Source organism: Haemorhous mexicanus, chromosome 2 (assembly GCF_027477595.1).
Source record: "Haemorhous mexicanus isolate bHaeMex1 chromosome 2, bHaeMex1.pri, whole genome shotgun sequence".
Taxonomy (NCBI): domain Eukaryota; kingdom Metazoa; phylum Chordata; class Aves; order Passeriformes; family Fringillidae; genus Haemorhous; species Haemorhous mexicanus.
In genome coordinates this window covers 103629986-103655357 of record NC_082342.1, presented here as the reverse complement: position 1 = coordinate 103655357, position 25372 = coordinate 103629986, and the positions used below count along the sequence as shown (strand labels likewise).

Sequence of the window (25372 nt, the reverse complement as noted above, 5' to 3'; positions counted from 1 at the left end):
TGCAGAGAGTGTTTTGACTGAAGTGCAAGAGCCAGCAACTTGGACTTATTTAGCTGTCTCTGCCTGACCATCCAGGAGTCACTCTGTCACATTTGCACCTCCTAAGCTGGGGCCAAGGCCCCTTCACAGCCCCTTCACACCCCACACTCATCATCAGACCAGGTTTCCTTACCAGCTCGACCCCAAGTTTCCCTTAGCAGAGTCTCACAGGTCTTGATGCTTAGAATAATTTAATCATGATGCAATAACAAAATAACAGCTTGAGCTGGATGCGTCTGAGGAGGGACTCTGAAAAAAGGAAACTTGGGCTTTTATATCCTTACAGTTTTAGCGTAGGGAAGAAGTCTGGGATCCTTGGCTCCTGCTGTGTCTCGGAGTGTCCCACATGGCTGGGCCATAGGGCCCTGTGCCCTTTGTCATGCTGGGGTTGGCAGTTCACAGCCTGTAGTGCCAGCACCCACCCCACAGAGCTCAGCCTGCAGCTCCCACTGCAGCTGCACACTGAGCTACCTGCACTGAGTGTATTACTCAACAGAACCTCACACCACTGGCCTCACCCACGGATCCAGCCTGTCCACATCCCTGTGCAGAGTCTTCCAACCCTCCAGCAGATCAACTCTCCCACCCCACTTAGTGCTGTCCGTGAACACACTGAGGGTGCCCTTGATCCCCTCATCCCGATCATCAGTAAAGGTATTGAACAGGACTGGTCCAGTACTGAGCTCTGAGGAACCCCACCAGAGACTGGCCTCCAACTGGATGGGATATCGTCTACTACCCTTCTCTGGGCTCAGCCATTCAGCCAGTTTTTAATCCAGGCAAGAGAGCACCTGTCCAAGATGTGGGCTGCCAACTTTTCCATGAGAATGCCACGGGAGACAATATCAAAGACTTTGCTGAAGTCCAAGTAGCCTACATCCTCAGAGTTTTCCACATCCACTAGGTGGGTCAGTCATTTCAACTGCTCTAGCAACCACATCATACTAACATCAATAAAATTCAGAAAGATGTTTGACAGGTAGTACTCCCAGTTCTGCTGTGCACTCTGGAGACTGACCCGTGGGTTCAAGCCAAGCAGTGATAACGCTGCAGGCTTTGATCTCTGGGTGTGCTTCCTTTAATTTCTTGTCTGTGATCCCAACTGTTTGCTGAGTTTGTTCCAGACTGGAGCACAGAAGCAAGCTAATATGCACAAAGTACAGATGGTCAGGGTCCTTGGAGTCAAACAGGGAGCAAGCCAAAGTGGAAACACAGACAGACCCCATCATCCTCTTCTGGCCAATAGCAAGAAGAAGTAAACACAATCAATAAAAATAATAAAGCAAAATAAAGTAAACACAACCAATAGCACCTCTTGCAAACAAGGATATGGCAATAAACTGACCTAACAGACCCCTCTATCTTGAGAATCTAATAACTAACTACACCTTAGTGGAACCAGTGTTACTTTAAGTTCACATGAGGAGAGCAACACTTCCTTTCAGCTAATTTTATTTCTCGTTCTCTGGTTTTTATTTGAATGACAGAAACCAGATCCACGAAAATACCAAAGTATCTCATTCCTTAGGAATTAAACAGCAATAGGATACCTTCAAAAGGTATGACTTTTGAAGGTAGAGAATGTTGCTTCCACTTGCACCTTAAAGTGGAGTTGCAGGGCAGCTTAAGACAATACAACTCTGTTGCAACCCTGTTCTCAAACCATTCAGATATTTCAGTGTGGCAGCAATGCTCATCACCTGGTAATATCCATGGTCTGAGCAGGAGGCTGGACAGGCTGACCTTCAGAGGATTCTTCCATGCTAAACTATTCTGCAACTTCATCAGACCATGGAAAGGACTGGCTTAGAGCAAAACCAACATAAAATTTATTGCTTTCTCCATAAGATTGACTTTTATTTGCTTTTGCCTGTTTATTTCCCTCTATCAACTTCCCTCTGGATCTGAAAAGCAGCCAAATTTCCAAAAAGGAAAGGACAAAAATGTACAGGCCCAAAAATCAAAAAGATCACAGCAGTGGCAAAAATAAGAACCTAAAATTGCCGTGAGTCTTAATCTTTTGTATACAAAATAAGCCAAAATCTTCTGCTCCTTCTGCTCTCTGGAATACTATACTCACACAAAACCATCTTTAATAAGTCTCATGCTTTTATTCAAATTAACATTACAGAATTTCTCATAATCATATATTAGACAGCATATATAATAGGTGCAAATAAAACACTTAGGACTTTAAAGTGGTTAAATATACCATATTCAAATTATTTCATATTAAAAGTCCAGTTTAATACAGCTTGTGGAATACAGAAACATGCTGGGAGAATACTGGATGATTGCCATCCTCCCATACTGAAATTTATTACTTATATCACAATGCTATTTCAAGTAAAAGGGGCAAGTTAAAAGGGAATGGGTGAAGTTCTGAAACTTTTATGTACCATGGCCTACACTTAAGAAAAAATATTTTAGAGGTTTGCAAAATGACCCTGGTTGTGCCATCTGTACAGAAGAGATAATGAATTGACAGCAACATCTGAAACTATTTTGATAAAAGATTCTTCTCGCACTTCTACAAAAGCACTGCCTGGCGATGGAAGCTGCCCCTGATTAGCTCATGTCATAAGGGCTTTCAGAGACTTGAAGGAAACCAAATTTGCTTCAGCAGAATGAATAAACATCTTTTCCCATTCATGCCTTAAAGCATTTGTACCAACACTATATAATTACATTTCATTTCAGAAGATTCTCCTAGATTCTCTGTTCCTCCCACAATTTCAAAATTACAGTATGTCTGCTTGCAGTTGAATGGATATGTACATATGGCGCAAAGTAAATTATTTAATTAAAAAGCAGTTGATGTCGCTAAGAATTATGTTACTTGCTTGTACAGAACTCACACATACATTTCATTGTGGTAATACCTGGTTTATACATCTTTAATCGAAACCAAGCAAAGTATTTGAATTGCCTTTTCTCCTTCAGTGAGATGCAATTTGTTAATCTGCATGGCTATAAAAAGCCTTAGAGACAATAAAAATGCTATCTCGCTGATCTCTCTCCTGTCTTTATTGGCATAACAGTCAACAATCATCTCACTATATCATTCCTAAAATCTAGGTGTGAAAATGAAGGAAATAAAATTAAATCCTCTTTTAATTTATATAGTCTCATGTAGTATTTGTAAAAACAGCTCTTTTGAAAGCCACAGAGAGCTTTGCCAAATAACAGTCACTGTAAGGACAAATACTATGTACACCTCCACAGAGGAATCACTGGCAAGTCACTGGCTCTGTTTATTCTTTGATCATTCTTCTAAAACCAAGATATATCTAATGGAACTACCCAGTCACACTGTGGTCGCCACCTGGGCTGATGTTCCCTAGTAAGGGTGGATGGCTCTAAATGGTTTCCTGATTTCATTCTGTTTCCAAAAGTACTGGCTTTTAATGCATTCCTTACATCATTTCATGTCAGATGCATTACTACTCTGGAAGCACATCTGTGCACATGCTACAGGCAATGCTGTTGCTGTGAAGCATTTGATACTGTATGAATATGTCCTGTAGGAATATGTACTACAAACCACGCAGTGTGTAGGTATGTAGCACTTTTCACCTTACACCTGAAACTGCTCAGAGATTCCGGTGGGTTGGAAAGTCTGGCACAAAACATCAAAGGCGTCCACAGATCCGTTTCCACAGAGGCCTCATGCCCTTTACCTCTCAGAGCAGACTATTTTTCTCCACGTAGTCTGCTATCCACATGCAGAGAAAAATGGAAGGAAGACCAGAGCCCAAAAGAGAATGAAAAACAAGCACCTTGTAAGAGCATGAGAAAAAAACCTGAAACAACCACCCTAACAACAAAACAACCACAGGCCTCATATTACCTAAGGTATAATTTGGCGTTCCCTGTTATAGATTTTTTTCTTTCTTAGATGCAGTTTTCTCAATTTAAGAGAGGGATGTGGCACTTTAAGGTACTAAAAGCCATTAAAAAATAAACAAAATAATCATTAGCTACAGAAGATTAGTAAACATTCCCAAATTGCAAAATTAATGAGTACTAAGGCACTGCTTTTCGTTAGCTAAAGCTGTTGACAGCTATACAACAAGTGCAGCATCCCATTATGTGACCAGTGAGAAAAGAGGCACAATCAAATGTAGCACCTCTCCTCATAATCAGGATATTAATCCTTCAAATCAATCTCATTCACACAGACAAAATCATGCCAACAGCCTGCATAAAGTAAGAATGAGATGTGCAGGTATCTTCACTAACTTGAGTAACAGAAACAAGAGTCTCACATCTGCATAGTACTTTGGAGGCTCACCTGTACTTCTTGAATAGCCTAATTAACTCAGGCAGAAAACCCATGCTAATACAGTTATATTGTGCCTGGCATTCAGCTTCATACTGCCCATCTTTCAGACATCCAAAGCATGACAAATACTTGTGGAAGCAAGAAAACAACATTTCAAAGTCAGCTTCTGAGCCCTCATTAACCCAGAAAATTTGTTCCAATTTGGACAGGTCTGAAGTCGCTCTAAATCTTGAAAGCCTTCAGGTCACCAGGCTGCTACAAATCTTGCTTTGGCTCCAAAAGCAAATGCCTCCTAGGAAGCCAAGGCATACCCTGTGGGCAAAAGGGCCGGGGAAGTAAAGCACAGTTACAGGGATCTTCAGCCTTATGCTTTACAATTTTTTTTTTTTTGCAGTTGAAAGATCTTGAGAGAATTAAAGACTTTTAACAGTCAATTAAAAATATGTTTGATCCTTCTACTCGGTGTAAAAAGAATTCTAATTCTCATCCATGGCTTTTTCAAGCACCTGCAAGTTTCTAAATAGGTTGATAAAGCCAAAAATTAAATATCAATTTAAAAAGCCAAAACTTCACAAGAACAGATCAAAATGCTAACCTTAAAAATGAAATGTAAGCTAAAGAAAAGAATGCCAAGCAGCCAATGGTTTTGCTAACCCTACCATCCCCCCTTTTTAGACAAGAAGTTCCAAAGCCACCTAAGAGTACATTTGCTAGAACAGCAAAATGTGTTTTATCCAAGGCACCTCCTCAGTGACTTAAAAAAATAATTATGCACAGTTTACGACGGGAAAAGAAAAGCCAATTATGTTTACAATTATATCATACATATTGATATTTATTTTTTAAACCAGAGCTAAAAGCTATGGGAAAGCTCAGAATTAGTATATTTACTATACATGATCCAAACACACACTTTCTTATTACCAGTATAACGAATATATTAAATAAAACAAAAAAACCTCACATTGATGCCTTGGAGTGGCTCCCTAAAACAGAGGCTAGACAAAAGTAAGAGTATAAAAGCAGGTCTTGATTAAATGCCTTCAACAGGTGCACCTTGGGCAGTCAAAAGCCTCCAGGGGGCTTTACCCAAGATGGACCACGGTCACAAGTTAAAAGTTTGGTCTATTCCTATAAAGGGATTAATCCTCCAATTACTGTTTCAGGTAATGAAGTCATTTACTCCAAGTTTGACCCCCTCTTCACTGTTGTTTACATCTCTCTGGGCCTGAGACAATAAGGTGTCCTTGAGTTTCAGGCCTAGAGAGGAATTGCTTTGTCTGAATAAAACAGAACAGCAGCTGCCAGGCTGTGGAGTTTTAGAGTTACACAACGAAAGCAGTACAGGATCTGAAAAACATAAAAGCTAAATCCTAAGGCATCAGCATGGAGGTGAGTTGGAAGTCTCAGTCAGAACTGACCTTCTGCCTCATTCTTTAAACACGGCATTTTTATTTTTTATTCATCTTTTGTTAATGACCTTGTAATTCTCAAAGAATTACTACAGGTCCTTATATTATCAGCATTCTCTTGAGCAAATGAAGTAACCAAGTACCAAAGCAAAGAGCAGAAAGCACAGTCTGAGCTGTCTCTGTGCCATAAATCAAAGCAGTGAACATTAACCGTGTTGGGCTGAAGCAGGAATTGGGATTCCAAGGGGATGCAGTTGAGAGCAGGGCTGCAGTGCTGTGCCCACACTGCACAGCTCACGCTGCCCACTGACCTGATGAAGTAGTCTCTTCCATCTCTGTTAGCCGTCATCTCCCATCCATAAGGTGTCCCCTGGTTCAAGCTCCAGGTCCCTGAAGGGTGAGGCCAGCCTGAAGATTTATTCCTGTGGCTGCAATTGTGGAAAATGAGGAGAGGAAAAGAGAGGGGAAAAAAAAAAAAGTTATTTCTCTCTTGTACTTCATATGATTCACTTGACATCCAAGTACTTTCATAGCTGTGAAAGATAGAGTGAAAACGCAGGCAAGGGAGCAGAGGTTAGCAGATCTATTTACATTTATGACATTCTTTCAGTCAGGAGAAAGATACGCTGTCATTTCTAACAGTCTGAGTTCAACCCTTTGGTTGGTGAATTTGTCATTCTCCCTCATTCCCACATACACAGTGCTAATTTTCAGTCTTTATTAATAAAAGAAACAGGAAGCATTTTCATTCATCACCATTCCTTGTTCAAATGCCAGCTCTCAGCACAGTTTTAGGGAAAAAAAACAAAATCAAACCAAACCACCCACTACATCACTGCAGATCACACACACAATGCAACACCTGGCACGAGAAGGAGCATCAACCTTCTCTCTGTTAGGAAACCATTTTATTGCTTCTTGTGCTGGAATGAGGGAAGGCCATGACACTGCTGCACAACATGCCAAACTGACTGAATATGTGAATCTTGTTGCACTTGATCATTATCCATTAAGCTCTCCCACCAAATAACCTTTAAAATGCTGCAGCATCTCTGAGCCCACACAGTTATATCCCACTGCTCCAGCACTCTCTGCTACTATTCCTGCTCCCAAAGAAGGGCCCAGCAGCACTCCCAAGTGACAGTGTTTCCCCAGTAATCTGAAACGTTTTGTGAGATACTGACTCCACACAAAAAACGATTCAGCTAGCAAGGATCCACCATAGTTTCCCACAGGAATACCCAACGTTTGCACACACGCTTTTCCATTCACTTGCAGGGATTAAGATAGATATTACTGCACATTTCCACCTTCTCCTGTGGAACTAAGAGGTTCAGAGGACAACAAACAAGTCTTTCAGCAAAATTAGTCAAGCCATTAATGTCTATGTACAATCTGAAAACGGGAAAGAGCAGGAAGAAGAGGCAGGGCAACCAAATAAGCTAAAGGCCAGCTAAGGGTGTGTGACAGACAGGCAAATAGGATTGAGCACCCAACACTGAATACAATCAAATTTTGACATGAAAACCAAAACCCTACAAAATAAGAGCATATTTGGAATTAGTTGTCTTCCCCATTTCTGTCTTTTCTCCACCCATCAAATATATTACAGCTTAGTTTTATGTGCTAGATTTATTTAAATTCAAATCATAGCAAGGAATTTACTACCTCTTGCCACAGATAGAGACATAAGAATTATTTTCTTTAGAGAAACAGAGCACAATGTAACCTGACAAACTCTCCTGAAGGAACAGAATTGGTCTCCACAGACAACTCAACAAGTGATTATAAATTACTAAATTCAATGAAGTTGTGCATAGTTAATCTTTCCCAAAGGAGGAATGTATCATTAAAAACAAACTAGCTGCTCAACCCTCCCCCTTCATTTCAAGGATTAATCACAATTGAGAAAAAATATGGTGCTTCAAAATACAATTTACATGTAAAGTAGAGCATTACAATGGAATGCTAGGTATCATTTGGTTTATCAATTACATTAAGTACTCTTTTTTCAAGGAGTAGAAAAACATTTCTGTTACCATATTCAAACACTGGTATTTGCCACAAAGCATGGCTTAAATCTTATATTGAAAATGCTAGAACACTTAAAAAATAGTTCTTCAAGGCTAATCAAACACATAAATGTCAGATATGCTACACTATCCCAGATAAATACAACTAGTCTATTTCTGATCCAAGGAATTGATTAGAAAAGTCATACAAGGAACAAATCCAATACACTTTCAACACTCTCTCATGCAGTTTCTTGTCAAGCTGAGCATAAACATTCCTTTTTCTTCATATGCTTGAGAGACAAAGAAAGGGTCCCTCCCTTCTTTTAGACAGGAGCCACTCTGTAATGTGAGAATGTCAGCTTACTACATCCTCAGACTTCAAATAACACTTCAGAGTATTTGGAATCCTAACCACTGCAGTTAAATACACAGGAACGTAACCTTTTTTATCAAGACTGTATAAATGGATACCCATCCATTTAACAGTTTTCATTTTAATTAGATGTGTTTCACAAACCCTGTGCTATAATTTCACCATCTGTTAAATGGATACAGTGACATTTAAATTCCCAAGTAAAGTACATCAAACTATCAGATAATATGTAGGAGCATAGGACAGTGATGATGATCAATATTGTAACTCTCTGCATTCAAACTAAGGGCTCATCTTTGTAAGGATTATAGTATTAGTGAATTTTAAGGTGCATCTAATTCCTTTGAAAGCTTTCTTTGAGCCCTTAAAACATTAATGGTGTCAGAACCATATCATATATGACAGGTAATAACTGTCCTACTTAACTATAAATATGTCTACATCTGATCTACTCCTCCAGACTTTCATAAAATCAGTGGGATACAAATTAGCACTTGAGACACTGTATGCACCTACATTAGATGTGTGCAAATTCACAGTGGCTCCACAGGGAAAAAAAACCCCATAATTTTTCCTGTAGCTCTTGTGCAATTCAATAATAAACATTCACATCATAACAATAAAGCAAGGTCTTTACTCTCAGAGGTGACTAGGATCCCCAGCTGCCTGCACAGTCTGAAAAAAGGAGCAAGTGAACTGCATTTTTTTTTACACCTCCCTTCACTTGTTGAATATAATTCTGCTTGTCTGCAAGAATTCTCTTCCGTGGCCACTATGAAGGGCAAAAGACAGCAAAGAGGAGATAAATGCCAGGAAATGCCAGATAAACAAGTCAGGCATTTCACTTGGGGGAAGAACAAAGTCATCTTGGTAATCTTTAAGTCAAGAGGATGCCTTAGTGGTGAGAAGATCATCAGGCCCTGGGAGTTCCCAGTCCAAATCCTACCTCCATGCTGGTGATCTTGGATAAATCCCTCAGCCCACTGATCACCATTTGCCATTTCCTTCCTGCACAGGCAAAGGAGGAGCACACTAAGACTGCCTAGATTTATAGCACTTACAAAGACCAAAAAGACAAATAAATGCACCTTGTATTTTAGCAAGCCTGGCTGCAGAGGCAGCACTGGCACTGCTGTTACTCACTGCCTGCTGTCCATCACCCTCCCTGCTTGCTCACGGCAGAGGAGAGCCCGGTGCTGGACAGCCTTTAGGAGCACAGGTCTTGGGTGTCAGACTTCACTATGAAAGCTAGGCCTACACCATGCCAGCAGAGGTCTGAAAACAAGGCAGATTGGGTAGAATATCCCCTCAACTTGATTTTGACATTCCTACTGCAGAAATATAAAACCTGATCTCTCTGAATTGCTTGACATTAAACAATCAGTTCATTAAATCACCGACGTGGTGATTATTGAACTGGTGTGTAAGGAATCAATCTGTCCTGTGGAGAGACATTCTGATTGATAATGTAATAGCTCTGCCACAGCAAACATCTTCAGGTCAGCCTTTTTTCTGCCCTGGGCTTGAGTAATGACCTGAAACATGAGATCATGTGTAAAGTCTCCTGCACTGTACCAGTGATATTCTCTTTATGTGATATGTAGAACATACTCAGCATAAACCATGCCTTAAGAAGAACTGCAAATCTGTAGTATGATCCATTTCTTTTTTGAAGATCAAAACTAGAACAGTTTGAATTTTTAAAGAATACTATTGAAGCCTAATGTCCAGAGCAGTTCAGATAGTGCTAATAATGAACACAGAAAACACCACCATTTCTTCTCTCAAACATGGAAAAAATAAATGTTTAAATAGGTTGAAAATTCAATTTTAAAAAATAGTATCTACAGACAATGAGTATGTAATATTGCCCCAAACTGGTTTTTTAACCAGCAATTGGAGACTCCTCTCAATAGGTCTTTGCTATAGAAATCTTGACAGACTTTTTAACTGTACCACCTCTATAGCCCAAGCCTGTAAATTCTGTTATAAATATAGTTATTCCCTGAACTAGTGGAAATTAAGCTCTCAGGCTGTAATTTTAAAACAGCATAAACTGGCACTGACACAAAAGCATTCCCATTTTCCCAGCATCTCCTGCTTAACATCACAGTTGCTCCTGTGCCAAGGAAAGTAAACTGGTTCACCTTAAAATTAGCAGCTATTTTTTTCCATTCAGATTAATCTCTGCTTACTTCATGGCCTCACAGATGGTCACATGGCAGCAAAAATAAATGATAGAACTGCATTCTTCAGAGAGTTCTTAGGTAAAGCACTAGGTTAAATAGAATATCCCAATCGTATTTAGTATATTTAATGTCTAATGGGGCACAACACTCAGGACACAGTTGGGGCATGTCTTCCAAAATGTTCCCATCAAAGCAGCTCCCCTTGAAAATTCCCCCTCAACACAACTACAAAAAAAAAAACAAACAACAACAACAACAACAAAAAAAAACCAAAAAAACAAAACCTTAGTTTTTTTTACCTCTGCCTTATTTTCTCCCAGAAATATGTGTTAGTTCACAGCACAGGCCATCATAAACTGAAACTATCCACAGAGTTTCTGACAAAAATCTTCATAATTGTTTAAAATCTCTGTATGTGGAACTATATGGAGCCCTACGGTTTTCCTAAATATAAATAATTTGAAATATTAATATTCTGTGTATACTTTCTCTTTAGGTATTAGTAACTTTTTAAGCATCTACCTTGGATTTCCTCAGTTGGATTAAAATAGTGGAAGGATAATATTCTAATGTTGTTTTATAGCAAGCCCTTGAACTGCTGCAACTGTGGTGGATGGCTGAAATTACAGAGTGCTTATTATGGGGATTCACATTATAATGTCATGTTTACCTTTTGGATATTCATTGTCCTGGAATCATCTTGTTCAACATCTCGATGTTTCTCATAGTACTTCTTCATGCACAGGAATTATTTTTTCCTGAAAGCACTGCCTGCAGGGGCAACAGTGACTTACACAAGGCCGACCAGGCAGCACAAGCAGCTCAGTGCTGAAAATGGAGTAACGGTGTCAATACACTGGCTTCCTTTACGTATATTAATATTTACATGAAGAAAAAACTTCCAAATTTTGAGTTTTGCCACGCAGCCTGGCTTCACTTCAACTCTCCACTGGTACAAAAGCCAGTTCTCTGCTTCCCACATGCCAGTACATAGGCCAGTCCCTCTCCCACCCATCATAAAAGAAAGACATCCGGAACAAAAGCCACATTGCACTCCCAGAGTTGCTTATGAAGGACACACAGCTCCACAGCACAGAGGCAGTTCTAGCCACAACAGTCCCAAGGAGGTTCCGAGAGGAACGCCAGAGATAAAACAATTTGTATTATTCGTTTTTAAAAAGTAAGAACACCACACCTGAAGTATCTGCAGGGTACGTCTATCTGCAAATAGGAAACATTATTGTGACACAAGTGGAGTTCAGTAACCGTCTCTCTATGATATTTCATCTTCCACTGCCTCAGGAATGAAACCCTTCTTTCTCAATCCAGTTCTCACCCTCTCCTGCCCCAGAAGACTACTGCAATACTTTTACCTCCATCATACCACTTTAACTTGAAAAAATGAGAAATGAAAGTTTTAAAGAATCTGTAGAGATACTATAAAAATCAATCATCGTACCCTGCTATTGAAACTCTCCTGAGGGGCACACAGACATGATGGACAATCGTTTCTGGATACAAGATCAAGGACACTGAAAGACTTCTTGTTTTTGTAGAGACGAGTCCTATAAACCCCCAGAGAAGTAGTCCTGCCAAAAACTCAAAAGAAGAAAATTAACTGCCCCAGACACCTTCTGCTGTAGTAAAAAACTTAATTCATACTGAGTCTCTTATTACTAAATCATTTCAGTACAGAAGGGAACCCTAATGACTTCAGATCTCCTTCATCTTCTACAACCCACACGCTTTCAAATCTTTTGACGGGTAAGAAAGCAGAAGGATTTTAATCCTCATCTAAATGTGTTCTATTTTTGAACTTTTGTGTGTCAGTTAAAAGAAATTTGATGAGTATCATCCCACAAATGAGTTTAGAGTTTCAAGCTTGTTATGAACCAATCACCAAAGGTAGAATTGTTGTCCAAGACTGCTCTTCTTATTTGATCATAAGAACAAAATGCTAGAAGAGTATTTTTGCCCTTTGACACCTGCCATTCTCAATAATTTTGCAACACAGCCATGCTCTGGTCAAAGGTAGAATAAGACAACTGTATTCTTCACACTTGCCTGAAATTTTCTCACTGCATCATGCATCATCAGGAAAATGCAAATGCTATTCAGAAAAAAAAGGCATTCACCTTTCTTGTACCTTTTGTTAGTTTTTTTCTATTTTCCTAGTAAGGTCCATGAATAAAGCCAGGTTGCCCTGCACCAGTTGCTCAGAAATTGTCTCCAGCTCAAAGTTTTTCTTTCTTAGGCATTAACTACTCCTCAAACACTGTCTGAAGCAAAAAAAAAAAACAAACTTTTTTTCTCCTGTTCCCACTTTCCACCACAGATGCTCTGAATTATTCACAATTTCACCAAGTACCACTCATTCTTACTCCAAACAGACAACGATGCTAAAGGCTTCACTCGACCTTTAAATCCTTTGGGGGACCAGAGGAAACCTCAAGTACAACTCAAAAATTTATATTGAATTCCTCTATGGCAATTCACAATTGCAAAGAAGCTACATTTCTAGAAAACCCCATCAGACTGTTTTTGTCATAGATTTCATTAGCTTCCATCTCCTCAGTGCTTAAAACAGATTTTTTCTAAATGGCAGCCTATGCCTAGATTGAGAACAGAAGACACTCCAATGAATTATGAATTCCTCCTCCAGAAGTCACTGCTCCTGCTGCCAGTCATGAGACAACAAGGGTCCATGCTGTGTAGCTGATCTGAAAGGTAAGGGTTCCAATCCCTTTTACCAGGGATTCCATGGCTGCCATGGGGAACACTCCATGTCGGCTCTCCTGCCACACAAGCAGCAGGTGCCCATCACTTCATCAGGGAAAAAAGAGGGCAGTTCCACATGGCCAGAAAAGTCTGTTTGTGGACTTTGTGAGCCACTCACAGGTTCCAAACACTTCAGCATCAATTCCAGACTCCTGTCTGTATCACAGGCAGTACAGAATGATGAAGAACAAAACCACTGGCTTTTCAAAATGTGCACTGTACCTATTACACACCTCGCTGTACACGGAATGGCTCCTCTCAGTCTGAAACTACAACAACATGATGTTACCTCCAAACGAGCTTTGTTCTAACAATCTCTGTGTAGAACATTTTTCACCAAGTATCTTCCAAAATTTTATTTTTGCTTTCCTCTCTCTTCTCTAACTGATATGTGCAAAGACACAAGTAGCCAAACAGCACAGAGAAGTATCTATGGAACATGTTTGTTTCAGTTAGATAGAAAGCTCCTCAGAATTGAGTGTTGGCTGCTCAAAGAGCCACTGTTGTCCTCTGTAGACCCATAACTACCAAAGGTACAGGCAGAACACTGGGACAAGGTATGAAACAAACCTTGTGAGGCAGTGCTGGACTGTTCCAGGCACTAACAACCTCCACATACCTTGGAAAAGGGACAAGGCAAAGGTCTTGTCATTCCTTGAGGTACCTTGCCTGCCCCAGAATGCTTCCTTTCTTGTCTCTGATTCCACAAAAAGTTATTTAGTCTTTATCACTGACAGAGCTGTTTCTTGCACTGCCCTTTCTATGTAAGCTGAGTTTTTCCTTTTAGCAAAAAAATGTGCACATACTCTGATTCTCCACAGTCACTGCTGCCCAGTTAATGCACTTTCATGTCTGTTGTTTGTTTTGTTCTGGGTTTTATTTGGTTGGTTGGTTTCATGGGCTTTTTTAAATATCTGATACAGGACACATTTTTCATGTCTCGCCTGTCTCTTCTCGCTCTGTGTTTTACATCCATTATTATTAAAGACATTGCCCCATTTCATAGAAAACAAAAGTCTCCATCATATTTTCTTTTAGACTGCCAGGACTTTTCATTTAAAGCACACTGACCCCATTAGAGATCCAAGACCTGAAGGAATTACTTTCACCTCCAGAATTTTGCATTGTTAAAGCCAGAAATCACCCAAAGCTGCAAGTAATGGTTGGGACCTGGATGCTTGTGAAAGGCTCTTTGACATTCTGTTCCATAGGATGCTTTAGCTGCATGCACTAGAAAGGGAAAGTCTCTAAAAGCTGATCTGTGTGAGATGTTTTTCTCTGTTTTAATGGTGATTTTGACCTTAGGCTTTCTCAGGCCTACTCAGTATTTCAGGAGGAAAAAAAAAAGTTCAACAAAACAAACTAATGAAAGCATATGAAGCATAATTGTCTCTTTCTCATTTAGTAAATGGAGTACCGATATTTATTTCTAAATCTTCTGAAAAACCTTTTTAATTTCTTTTTCCTCCCTCAACCTAGTACATGCAGGAAATCTCACAATATGATATGCAGCATACCCCCAGACCAGGCACCAAATTAACTACTCATAAAATGCGATCCCTGGCAAAATCACAACTATTATCAGATGCTGAATTTTATCTCACATGTGATTTTTAGTTGTTTTTTTTCCTTGCTTTAAAGTGTTGTTACTTCTGCTCTCAATGAACATTTGTCCTCTTACCAGTTTTGCAGTAACATGCAGCCATGACTCACCGTTGTGTTTCAGGTAGAAGTGCAGGAATTTTGCCATTTCTGCCTTATGAAAAAATGTCCCATAAAGCCTCTGATAGAAATGCAGTCTAGCTCATTGACTGCATTACTACTAATAATGAGAGTTTATGGTAGTAGAGAGGAGAGCATTGCAAACACAATGCTGTAAAGTGGCATAATATTTTAAATAAAAATAACAGTGTTGCATATAATTTCTTACCACCTCTTACACAACTGTCCATTTTATGCCATAAAAATTTGAGGTGTATATCGTTATTAAAATTCAATTATGCACATAGCATTAGGAAAAGCTAAAAGGAATCTCATTTTTCTGCATAATAAATTTTGAATTTTCTTCAATACCTTTGTATGAATACAATCTGCCTGCTGTGAGCAAAATGGACAATTATACACTAGAAAAAGCAGCTCAGAAAAATTTTAAGCACTTCTTGGTAAATTATTTCTATTTCTGTAAAGATATCATCCATGTTTCAGGCCTGTGGTTACCTGGAAATTCTTCATGGCATACTGTTGCTGGAAGGTGACATTTTAGTCAGCAGGAGAGTGAGACCTTGTATTAGAAGCATGAAGTGAATTGCCAAAAAGGAAACAAAACTGCTTTTGTAAACCTGGATTAAAGCCTAACTTCCTATTGTTTGGTTTTGGTAGGAGATCTTTCTACATCTCAAGATGAGCTCCATCAGCAAAATAGTAGAACAAAAGATCTGGCTGGATCTTAGTTAAGAGAAGAGTATTGCAGAGAAAAGAGAGGAGTGAGAACACCCTCATATTTACCAGTTGTTCAGATTTCTACTATGAATTAACCTCTCCCCTTTCAATTTCTTGGGAGATAAAATGAAATGGTCAAGAAATTAAAAAAAAGGAGCCTATCTTAAATATATTTTGTAAATTAAATTAAACCAATACTATCCTCTTAATTTTGGAGGTGAAAGAAAAGTATTTTTTAAATATTTTCCCCACACAGAAATCCAGCAATAAGAAGCATCACTGCACATTGATTATAGAAGAAGTTCTGAGAGCTAAAGGGTCATCTCCTTACAAAACACATTTGATGCCCTTGAAATGTGATGCACCCACTGACCATTGGCTGAGTTTGCTTTCCATAAGCAGCATTTCCCATTCAAAAATCTTAATTACCAAAGTAATCAGTCTGCTAGGCTTAAATCTAATTTCAAATACTATCTACAAGAACATGATTGTTGTTCAAGGTGTTTTTTTTTCTAATTTGTAGATTAAAAATACCCCAAAAGCTCAATATTTTACTTGCCTTTTAACCAAAATTCCAAAACTGGGAATATATTATAAAATAGCCATCCTGCTATTAAAAGGATAACAACACTACACATTTTTCTACACTTCACTCCCAGGTAAAACTTACAAAGAACTTAAGAAAAAAGCCAGATAAATCGTGTGCTAAGCAATTTGCTTACATTCTCAAAACATATGCAGAAAAGCCTGTGTTTCTACTGCTATCATGCTACAAGGCTGGGACTTTAAAATTCTTTTCTTTGAGTTCTTTGTATTTTTCCATAGAGAAAATTATGGTTTTTATGGCAACATACTGAGAAACATTGTAAGTAAAGGACATGTTATGTAGTAGTCAGATATTTTCACCAGTGGTAAGAAGCCTTCATCCAGATAGGAGGTTATTTAAAGCACTCTAAACAACATGAAAATCTGAAACAGTTTCATTCTTAGGAAATTACCAACACTTGGCACGTTATGCTGCAGAATTATGTCACAAACCAAGGCATGTGTAAAGCCCTGACAAATGAGAAAGAATAATTCAGGAGTGGGGTGTTAAAACATTTTCCTTAGCCTTAGTGACTTCATGAAGTGTGAGCCAATAGAGTGAAACCAAAGTCTCATGTTTCAAGTTTAACTTAGAACTTACACACTTAAGGGCAAGTGCACTACTTAACTATATGCATCAACAGAATATGAGGTGCCTTGAAAACCAACTAACATAACTTAGTGAAGATCTGAAGCTGTGCAGATCCAATACAAAACTGGAGTCAAATTATCTCAGAGCATTCGTCCCTTCAACACACCCCAGGCCAAACCACAGGGGAGTTTAGAACAAGGTGGGCAAAACATCCATGCATAAGTGACAGAGCCAGATTCCCATGACAATTGATCTGGACATTTGCTCAGGAATTATTTTCAAAATATTTTTCCAGCATTCTCTACTGCTTAACATACATGTCTTCCTGAAATTCCAAGGAAATGACTGCTTTCCACACAAGAAGCTACAAATGTGTAAAGTTGCAAAAGAAGGACAGGAGACAAAGGAAGAAATTTCCTGTATGCAAATGAAAAAAAAAGAAAACCAGAACCGAGGCAAACTTAAATCTCTGACAAGAGTGCCCTCTATCCCAGAAAACCACAAGGAGCACCAGTAACATTAATTTTCTCTGTCAACTTAGAAGGACCTTTTCCCCATTACTCAGTTTACAGTGCACTTGGTGAAGTCAGTGACTGCACCATTTCCTTTTGCCTGCCTTTAAGATTAGCAGCAAGGCTTAGAGTTCAGCTTGAATGATGTTTCTAGAACCAGCTTCACGTCCCAAACCACGTGGCTGTCTGCCATTCCCATGTTACACAATGACCACCAAAAGCTCTTGCTGAGCTCTGAGGCAGCAGTGTCCATGCTCCAATAGCAGCCTACACACTTACACATGTCACAGAATCACAGGACTCTGTTTGGGAGGGACCTCCCAAGTCCAGCTCCTCCAATTTCCCACTCAAAAAAATTCAGGATAAAAAAATGTGAAAAATAGGTATTACACTAAAAATTAAGTTGCCTGGAGTTATATACTTTATATGCCTATCCCATTAATCACTAAGCAAAAAACAGAAAAAGCAAAATTTGCTGATTCTCTTCTTTCCTGTTTTTTGGTCTACATCCTGTTCTTTCCCCATCAGTGTTTCCTAACCCAGTGATTTTTAAACAAAAAGTCTGGAAACAAAAACCTGTAACACAAAAGGCATGTTTTTTCCCCTTATTTGATTTATGACCTGAAAAACATTCTGAAGGCAGACATTACTTTTACAACCAAAAGAGAAAATATTATTGTGAAATACTGCTGCATAAAAAGCTCCTAAATACCAAGGCTCCAGCTATCTAAATCCCTAATATCTTATGATGTTAAGCCATCTAGGTAAACGGACTTATAAATTTCTTCTAATAGCAGGCTCTTAGAAATGAAATTACACATACACACAGAAAAAAAAACAAACCCATAACCTAAATCTTTCCTCCTCCAATTTCACCAGTCCTTGGTTATATGCTGTGGTAGGAGTTTGGGTACATATGCTTGTGTATATTCTGGCAAGCTACAACTGCATTGCTACTGTGATAGCTACTAGAAAGTCCCAAAAAATCTCTCTCAGCTCTCTGCAAGTGATAGCTAATGAAAATGATACAGACAGAGGTACAGCAGGCTGAGCTAACCTACTTACAGCCACTGACAAGCAGCTTCCTTAAAGATCTTGGAGAGGAAAATGGAGCTTTCCCTACAGAAAGAAAACTAGAGGGACTTTGTGACCTACACAGGTTTAATGCTGTTCTCTGACACAAGGCTGTACTGCTTCTGGCTGTTTTCCTACAGCAATATAGATGAATCTGTTTGCAGGTTGCAACTGCATGTTACTCCGATCAAGGAGTGCACCTACACACACATTTAGATGGAGTCCAGTTCTTTGATATGCATTCTCTAAATTTGCAGTTCTCAGGTTGCTATTAATTGCATTGCTAAGAGAAATTAAATTAGGCACGGTATCAATACAGGAAAATCTGAGTGAGAGCATACAGAAACACTAAAGTTTAACAGTCAATGCAATTCTGAAATGGACTTCTGTGTTTTCAGTGCAGAAACTGCTTGGAGTCACCTAGCCACACGTGGGTTTAATCCATTTAAGGGGTGATATATGCACTGTACCACCTATTACTGTATTGTTTCCCAATAACTTCAAAATATAGTCCATAAATTAGGTCCCCTCATACCAACAGGGAATGAAAGGGATATGTTCAACTGAACTGGCCCCAACATCAGCACCAGCTGCATCATGTCAGGCTTTCATGAGACAGTCTCAGCACAACAGATATTCTGGAACTAGTGAGCTAAAGGTTTAAAAGCTATTCAATGAGTATATGTGATTTTCACCATAAAAAAAATGTGTCATCTTCCTGAGTTGCAAGAAAGAAGACAGAAAAAGAAGAAAAATGGTAATTTGTGCATTCCCCTTCACTTTAAGGAATGTGATGAATACAAAATGCAGGAAGATTTGGGAGCAGGGAGTAAACAAAATTGCTCTTCTCTTGCTGCCCTGTATAATACAGCAAAAGGTGAAGCCCTGACAGAAGGATCAGAAGACCTATGTCAGACTGTAAGAAGCCTTGGGTGCCCATGAGAGGTTGCAGGAGTCCATTTTATCCAGGGAAGAGAGAAAAACAAGATAAAGAAGGGATACTGATGGTCAGACCCAAAATGGCTTGAGCCCAGCTTCCTTGTCATGCCCCTTACAGTGGGAAGCAGCAAAATTCAGGGAAGAAGTAACCAGCATTTAAAATGAATTTTTTCCCCAGCTGTGATTATTAAATTACTTAATCCCTTCTTTACAAAAGCCATTAGATAACAGATCATTCTTGCAATCTGTGCATTTTTGTCTTGCACAAACACATCTTACTTGAGACAGTGACTGCAGACAGAAGCAACTGAGAAAACTCTTCCCAAGTTTGGTTTGAGAGTCATACATTAACTCACACCCTTTTGCACTCCCTCCTCTAGCACTGCAAATTCATTTAGAAATAGACTCTTTCCTTGACAGGATAAAGTAAACCAATTCTGCCAGCCTAAAGTCTTGGCTGTGGTAAGATTAATGCAAAGGGACCTAGCATATCCTGAGCTCTCCGCTGCTTTAGCCACAGAAAAGCACTACTAACAGAGTAGTCAGCCTCCAGGTTTCCAGTCAGCCAGCCACTTGCAGAGTTTCACACCCCAAGAAACAGTCCTGGAGGATGCCAAAGCCTATTTGGAATGAGTACTAAGTGCTGCTGTTTCACTGCCTTTGCTAGCAAGCTTTACCCCAAGCAACAGGTCAGCAGGCTGATTTTATCACCCACCACTCCATTATACTTCACAGAGCTATTTTTATTTCCTCAGTGTATTAACTCTCCCACCCATTTTCTGAAGCACAGAGCCAGAATTTGACAGCTTAATTTCTGTAAAGACATTCGGAAATGCTACATGTGTTCATAAGGGCCTAGTTATTCATAAAACTGGCAAAAAAAAAGTGCCCAGTAACAGGAGTTATTTACTGGGACATTTTCTGTGATTCTGAAGCCCACCTGAACCTTTAGATGCTTCAGTATCCTTAAAAACCTGACTGCAATGATTTACAATGATAAATCTAAGTTCAAAACAACCTAGGTTAAGGTTTTATAAACATGTTATCAAGTTTATGTTAACTTGAGACTGTCTTAGGCATTACTGAAATAAATTAGTATGTCAACAAACACAGTATTGGTGGAATTAGTTAATTTTATTTTAAAGGTCATATCTTAACACATTTTAATCTTCTATTTATCACCAACCCCAGCAAAAAAATAAATTTAAATATGCCTAGGTTTTTGACATTAAAGTTGTTGTTCTAATTTTTAATTTAAATAAGAGGATTATACTTTGTTCCCAAACAACAATATGCTGGCTTTGAAAATTCACTTTGGAGGACTTGCACATGAGGACTATGGCTTCACAACACTATTACTGAAGATAAACAGAAATTCTAATCCCACTTAAGGTGCCCAAACTCTTACTACTAACTTTAGTAGGGTCAGGTTTCCATTTCTGCATGTGATCAACAGCAAACACTAGTACATACCTCTGGGGCTGCTGAACCCCACAGCACAACTGGTGATCTTGTTCTCCCCAGCAGGCAGGTTCCTGCAGCTCGGGACAGGTGTGTGCTCACACAGCAGGCACTGGAGTGCAGCACGTGCCCAGAAACGTTCCTGTCCACATCAGCATCTCACCAACTCAAAATTAGCTCCACACAGAACTGACAGCACAAAGAAACACAGGCTGGTTTGGATGGTAAATATTTACTGGCTGTCAACTTAGATTGCAACAGCCTTAATTCTGCTGCTGGGTTAAACACAGTTGAGACAAGGTCCTGAAGACACGTATCTGGGAGGGCACACATTTTACCCCCCATACTGTTCCCTAGAAGTAAATACTTAGGAGAGAGTTCAGGAAAAAAACTTGTTTTCTTAAGTCAAAAGAAGGCAATTATTTCCTTTTACCAGCTCTGTCAGAGCAGGCAGACATGTAGGCATATTCGAAATCCAAGTAGGCAGCAAACAATGTTTTTTAAACTGTGTCTGCTGTGTCATTAATACAGATATTTTGAAGTCTACAAGTTTACAGGACTTATCCTGACAAAATATGTAAACTTTATTTATTTACCTATTTTTCTACCAAATGCTACATTTGCAAAATTATTTTAAATTCTTTACCCATTTTATGATCGAAGGAGGAACATTATATCTAGCTGCAAGTAAAAAAGAGGAAAAAGGAGACCTGCAAATATATACACACACACACACACACACATGTAATGTATGCATGAAGTATTAGAAATACACATCATACAAAGTAATTTGCTTTCCCACCAAGCTTCATTTGTAGCATTTGTAGCATTTTCCCCCCCCAGTTTTGTTGGTTTAGAGCTAGGACCTCTGATTTTATTACAAATTTAATTATTGTGTCTTCTAATTAAACTTCCTGGAATCTTTCTATTTTATAGCAACTTCCATTCAGATAAAAAAAAAAAGTTTTCTGGACTCAAAGTGAATAAATGTTGAGGCAGAAAAGGAATTGCATAAAAGCTTTTGTACAAGTCCTGCTGTCCTGCTTTTGTCTGGGAAGGAGTTAACTTTATTCTTAGACACCAATTCCTGAGAGATCTGACAGGTATTTATTTGTCTTTCCATATTTATTCTTAATCACATTTTTAAACAATCTACTTCTACTGCCCCAAATTACAAACTTAAAAAAGAAGAAGTCCTTCCACATTTTGTATATAGAGGGACAGCATATGAAATATGCTGCTTCTTTTCCTAAAAGCTGTAAGAGGTTTAGCATAAATCTTACAGAAGATTTCAAATATAGAATAGGAAGGCATCAGAGTGTCCAAATACTGCATCACTTACCCAGCAACTGAAAAATATAAAGACAGAATAAAGTTGAAGGAGAAATAATTCAAATTAATAAGTCTGCACACTCTCTTCTTTTTACCATTATGTTGCTCAAGTCCCCTCTTTTCCCAATATATACACAAAGGTACTGTGTAACTGAGTACCTTCTTGCCAGAGCCCTCACTTGTGTTTCTCTGCTGTCATTTCTCGGTGGCCAGTGCCTGCAATGAAACCTAGCACAGCTGGAAACAGCCTTCCTTTGGCTGCATCCTTCTAAGGCTCCCAACAGCCTGGCTCCAGGGAGAGCAATGCAGGACAGTCCTTCAAACCTCTCTGCTTCTCCTTCAAAAGGCTTCTCTGCTATGAGCCCTACAAGGTGACATGAGTCATGTGAGCTATGGGCTGAGCCCTATCTGAGGCTGGAAAGAAGCGGAGTGAGGCACAGTGGAAAGCTTCAGCCTTGCCCTGAAGGAGCTTCACTTCAGTGTTGAGAACTTTCATCCAGACAAAAGCCAAACATGAGTTTGTGTTTGGCAGCATTGGGTTTAAATTAAATTAAAATGTCTCCCCCCCAGCTCTGGTCTCTGTGGTACCAGCCTTTGTTAAAGGCTTGTGCATTAGGCATTTGGCTATAAGCATTATTATTTTCTGTCCTTGAATCTAGCCCTGAGCCCTATTACTAAGTTTTGAGCTGTCTTCACCATAGCAAAAACTCTTCCCTTGCTGCCAGTCCTCAGGGTCTGTCTCTCTAGAGCTGTGGCAAGGTGCTGTAGTTAGACCTAGCATGGCCTGATACAGCTTGTGCTTGGGGACTGCCCTAAATCAATCACAAAAATGTCACCAGCAAAGAGATCAAACTTTAATATTGCTTTTTAGAGCACATTCCCTTTTATCTGTTAAGAAGAGGATGCTGCTCAGTTCCCTTTAGTCTCGTCTCCCAGTTCCTCAGGAGTTTATAAAACCCTGTTATGATTTTCTTTTGTTGTTGCTGCCATTGCATTTTCCTCCACCTTCAACCCCCACCAAAAACCTCTGGGAAGGCAGCCATCGAACTCTTCCAGAGCTTGCTTTTTATAACTGCTCTACTTCCTCCTGTATTTTCTTCTGTGTGCACATCTGTGTGCACACCACCTGTATCTTCATTAATATTTACTCTCTTTTAAGGAAGAAAGTGCTCCTCAATTTACTGGCATATTTACTTCATGTGCCTTGCTGCACAGGGAGGCATAAAACATAAAACATTTTCTCCATTCCAACAATGCAAACTCAGTCTGACACCAAATTTCCCTTGTCACCCCTCTACGTCTTGTGTTACTCGCTCAGTGCACAAAGCAATTTGCAGTTGCACAGATGCATAACACGATGATCCTTGAATACATTTTTTGGCTCTTGCATCCATCTTTCTTCTCCCTTCTTCACCCTGTAGCTTGACTACCACGTACTTTGAAGGGCTGGCGAGCTCAGGGCTCCTTCCCTTGTCACTACAGCCAGCTTTGGAAGCTGGGAAGTGGTGAGCAGAAGCATCGAGCCAGGGAGCAAAGCCTGCACCATTCCTCTCTCTGTGGGGCAGTGCAGCCCCTTCCCTCGAGATGCAGAGGGTGATGAGCAGGGAAAAAACTGATTAGTTCCAAGGCACAGTTCTTCCCCTAGCACTGCCCAAGGCACTGGAGCTAAACACTTCCACTAAATACAAGCACATGCCTAGAGGCACAGTCTTGCTCTGTTTATATGCTTTATGAAGCTTTTTTTTCACCTACTGCAATCTTGGCTTCTTTCATAATGTTCTCAGTTGGTTTTATCTAAACCAATTTCTCCCTTTTTGCCACACTAATAATATTTGACTCAATCTCTCCTACTGACTCCTCACATAGCTATAACCATTCTCATATGGAACCAGGAACCAGGCATGCATTCATTTTATAACACTCTGCTTCCTTGGGGAGTAGCCCATGGATACCTTTCATCATCCTTCTCCACCACTCCACCACACTCCTCTCACCTCTTAGGTTACATTCAGCTGGAAAAGGCTACTGCTTATTTAGTCCCACTACTTGTCTAGAGAGCACAAACAGGACACCAGTTTAATCTGTTGAGAAACAGGCAAAACAGGGCAAAAATGATTGCAAGGTAGGCAGATAAGAAGGGTAATTGTCCTAACTTTTTATTATAACATATTGAGTCAGTAGCTTTTCTTTACCTTGTAAGTAAGCATGTGAGATGCATAAGCAAAGAAAATGCCAGGAATGGAAATACACTGCTTTGGGAACATAACAACCAACTTGAATCCTAAAACGGTCAGTGGAGTGAAATCCCAATGCTCATTCCAAGTGTGCCATTGGTTGTATCACTGGGTCACATTTCACCCCATATAAGAAATTTAGTATACCAGCTGTTGAGATACCTGGCAGAACACATAGTGCTTCTACAAAGGCTAACTCTGTTAAAATGTTTTTAACTGATTTACCTGGAAGCACTGGGCAGAGGAGAGAAACTAAATCCTCTATCAGTGCACGAAAAAGCAGGAAAACAGCTTCTGCCAGAAAAATATCCAATTTGTACTTTCACTGAATTCAACACATTAGAAACGTCTCTCTGCTTCCTAGCACCAGCTTGGATGATCTAATTAGTTTAAAATCATTGGACCAAAGTTAATTAGAGAGAAAGAAAGAGGTGGGGGAATACACAGGTGTATCATATATTCCCCAATTTGTATTGGAAGGGATGTAAAGCAAAATCCATTTAAACTATTTGAAAATCTGTAAAACCCAAGGTCAGTAAGAGTCGCTGTTATGAAAATGTATGTTAGTAGCTTGCATCCTCATGACTGTGAGACACCCAGGTTCATTTTTCACTCCATCATCATAAGGGTTATAATTTCACTCCTAAACACAACAAAATCCTGGGACCAGGGGCTGATTGACCAGGTGAAGAGATGTCAGTTGAGAACCTACCAGTGAAGCAATCCCCTTACATGAGGTACCACTGACCATTCCTGGAGCACGGAGACAAGCAAACCCCATGCCATGGGATCAAGAATCACTGCTTGGGTCAGAGAAGGCTCAAGGAAAAGCCCAAAACTTCTGATTTCAAAAGTATCAGGAAAGATTATTTTATAATTTATTTCCATTGTTACTAAGTGCCATTCTTTCAGGGTTAATATTGTTAATGCCCTGAATCTATGTACTCTATTAGAACAAATTAAACAGTTTTTAATCTGCTTGGCAATAAAGGATGCATCAGGATCATCAAATCCAACTCCTGGCCTGCTGCAGCCCCAGTTTCACACAATGTGCCTGAGAGTGTTGTCCAAATGCTTCTTGAACTCAGCCATATTTTTGAGATTTCTACTCCT

The 25372-nt window shown here is 39.5% G+C and overlaps 1 protein-coding gene across 10 annotated transcripts in view; it reads right to left on the bottom strand.

Moving 5' to 3' along the window:
* Positions 1-25372, bottom strand: part of FRMPD4 (FERM and PDZ domain containing 4) — a 331755-nt gene that overhangs the window by 104205 nt on the left and 202178 nt on the right. For all 10 annotated transcript variants that reach the window (XM_059839760.1, XM_059839763.1, XM_059839764.1 and 7 more), the window contains one exon: positions 6048-6164. In XM_059839760.1, the coding sequence (XP_059695743.1) occupies positions 6048-6164 (117 nt within the window). The remainder of the gene's footprint in view (positions 1-6047; positions 6165-25372) is intronic.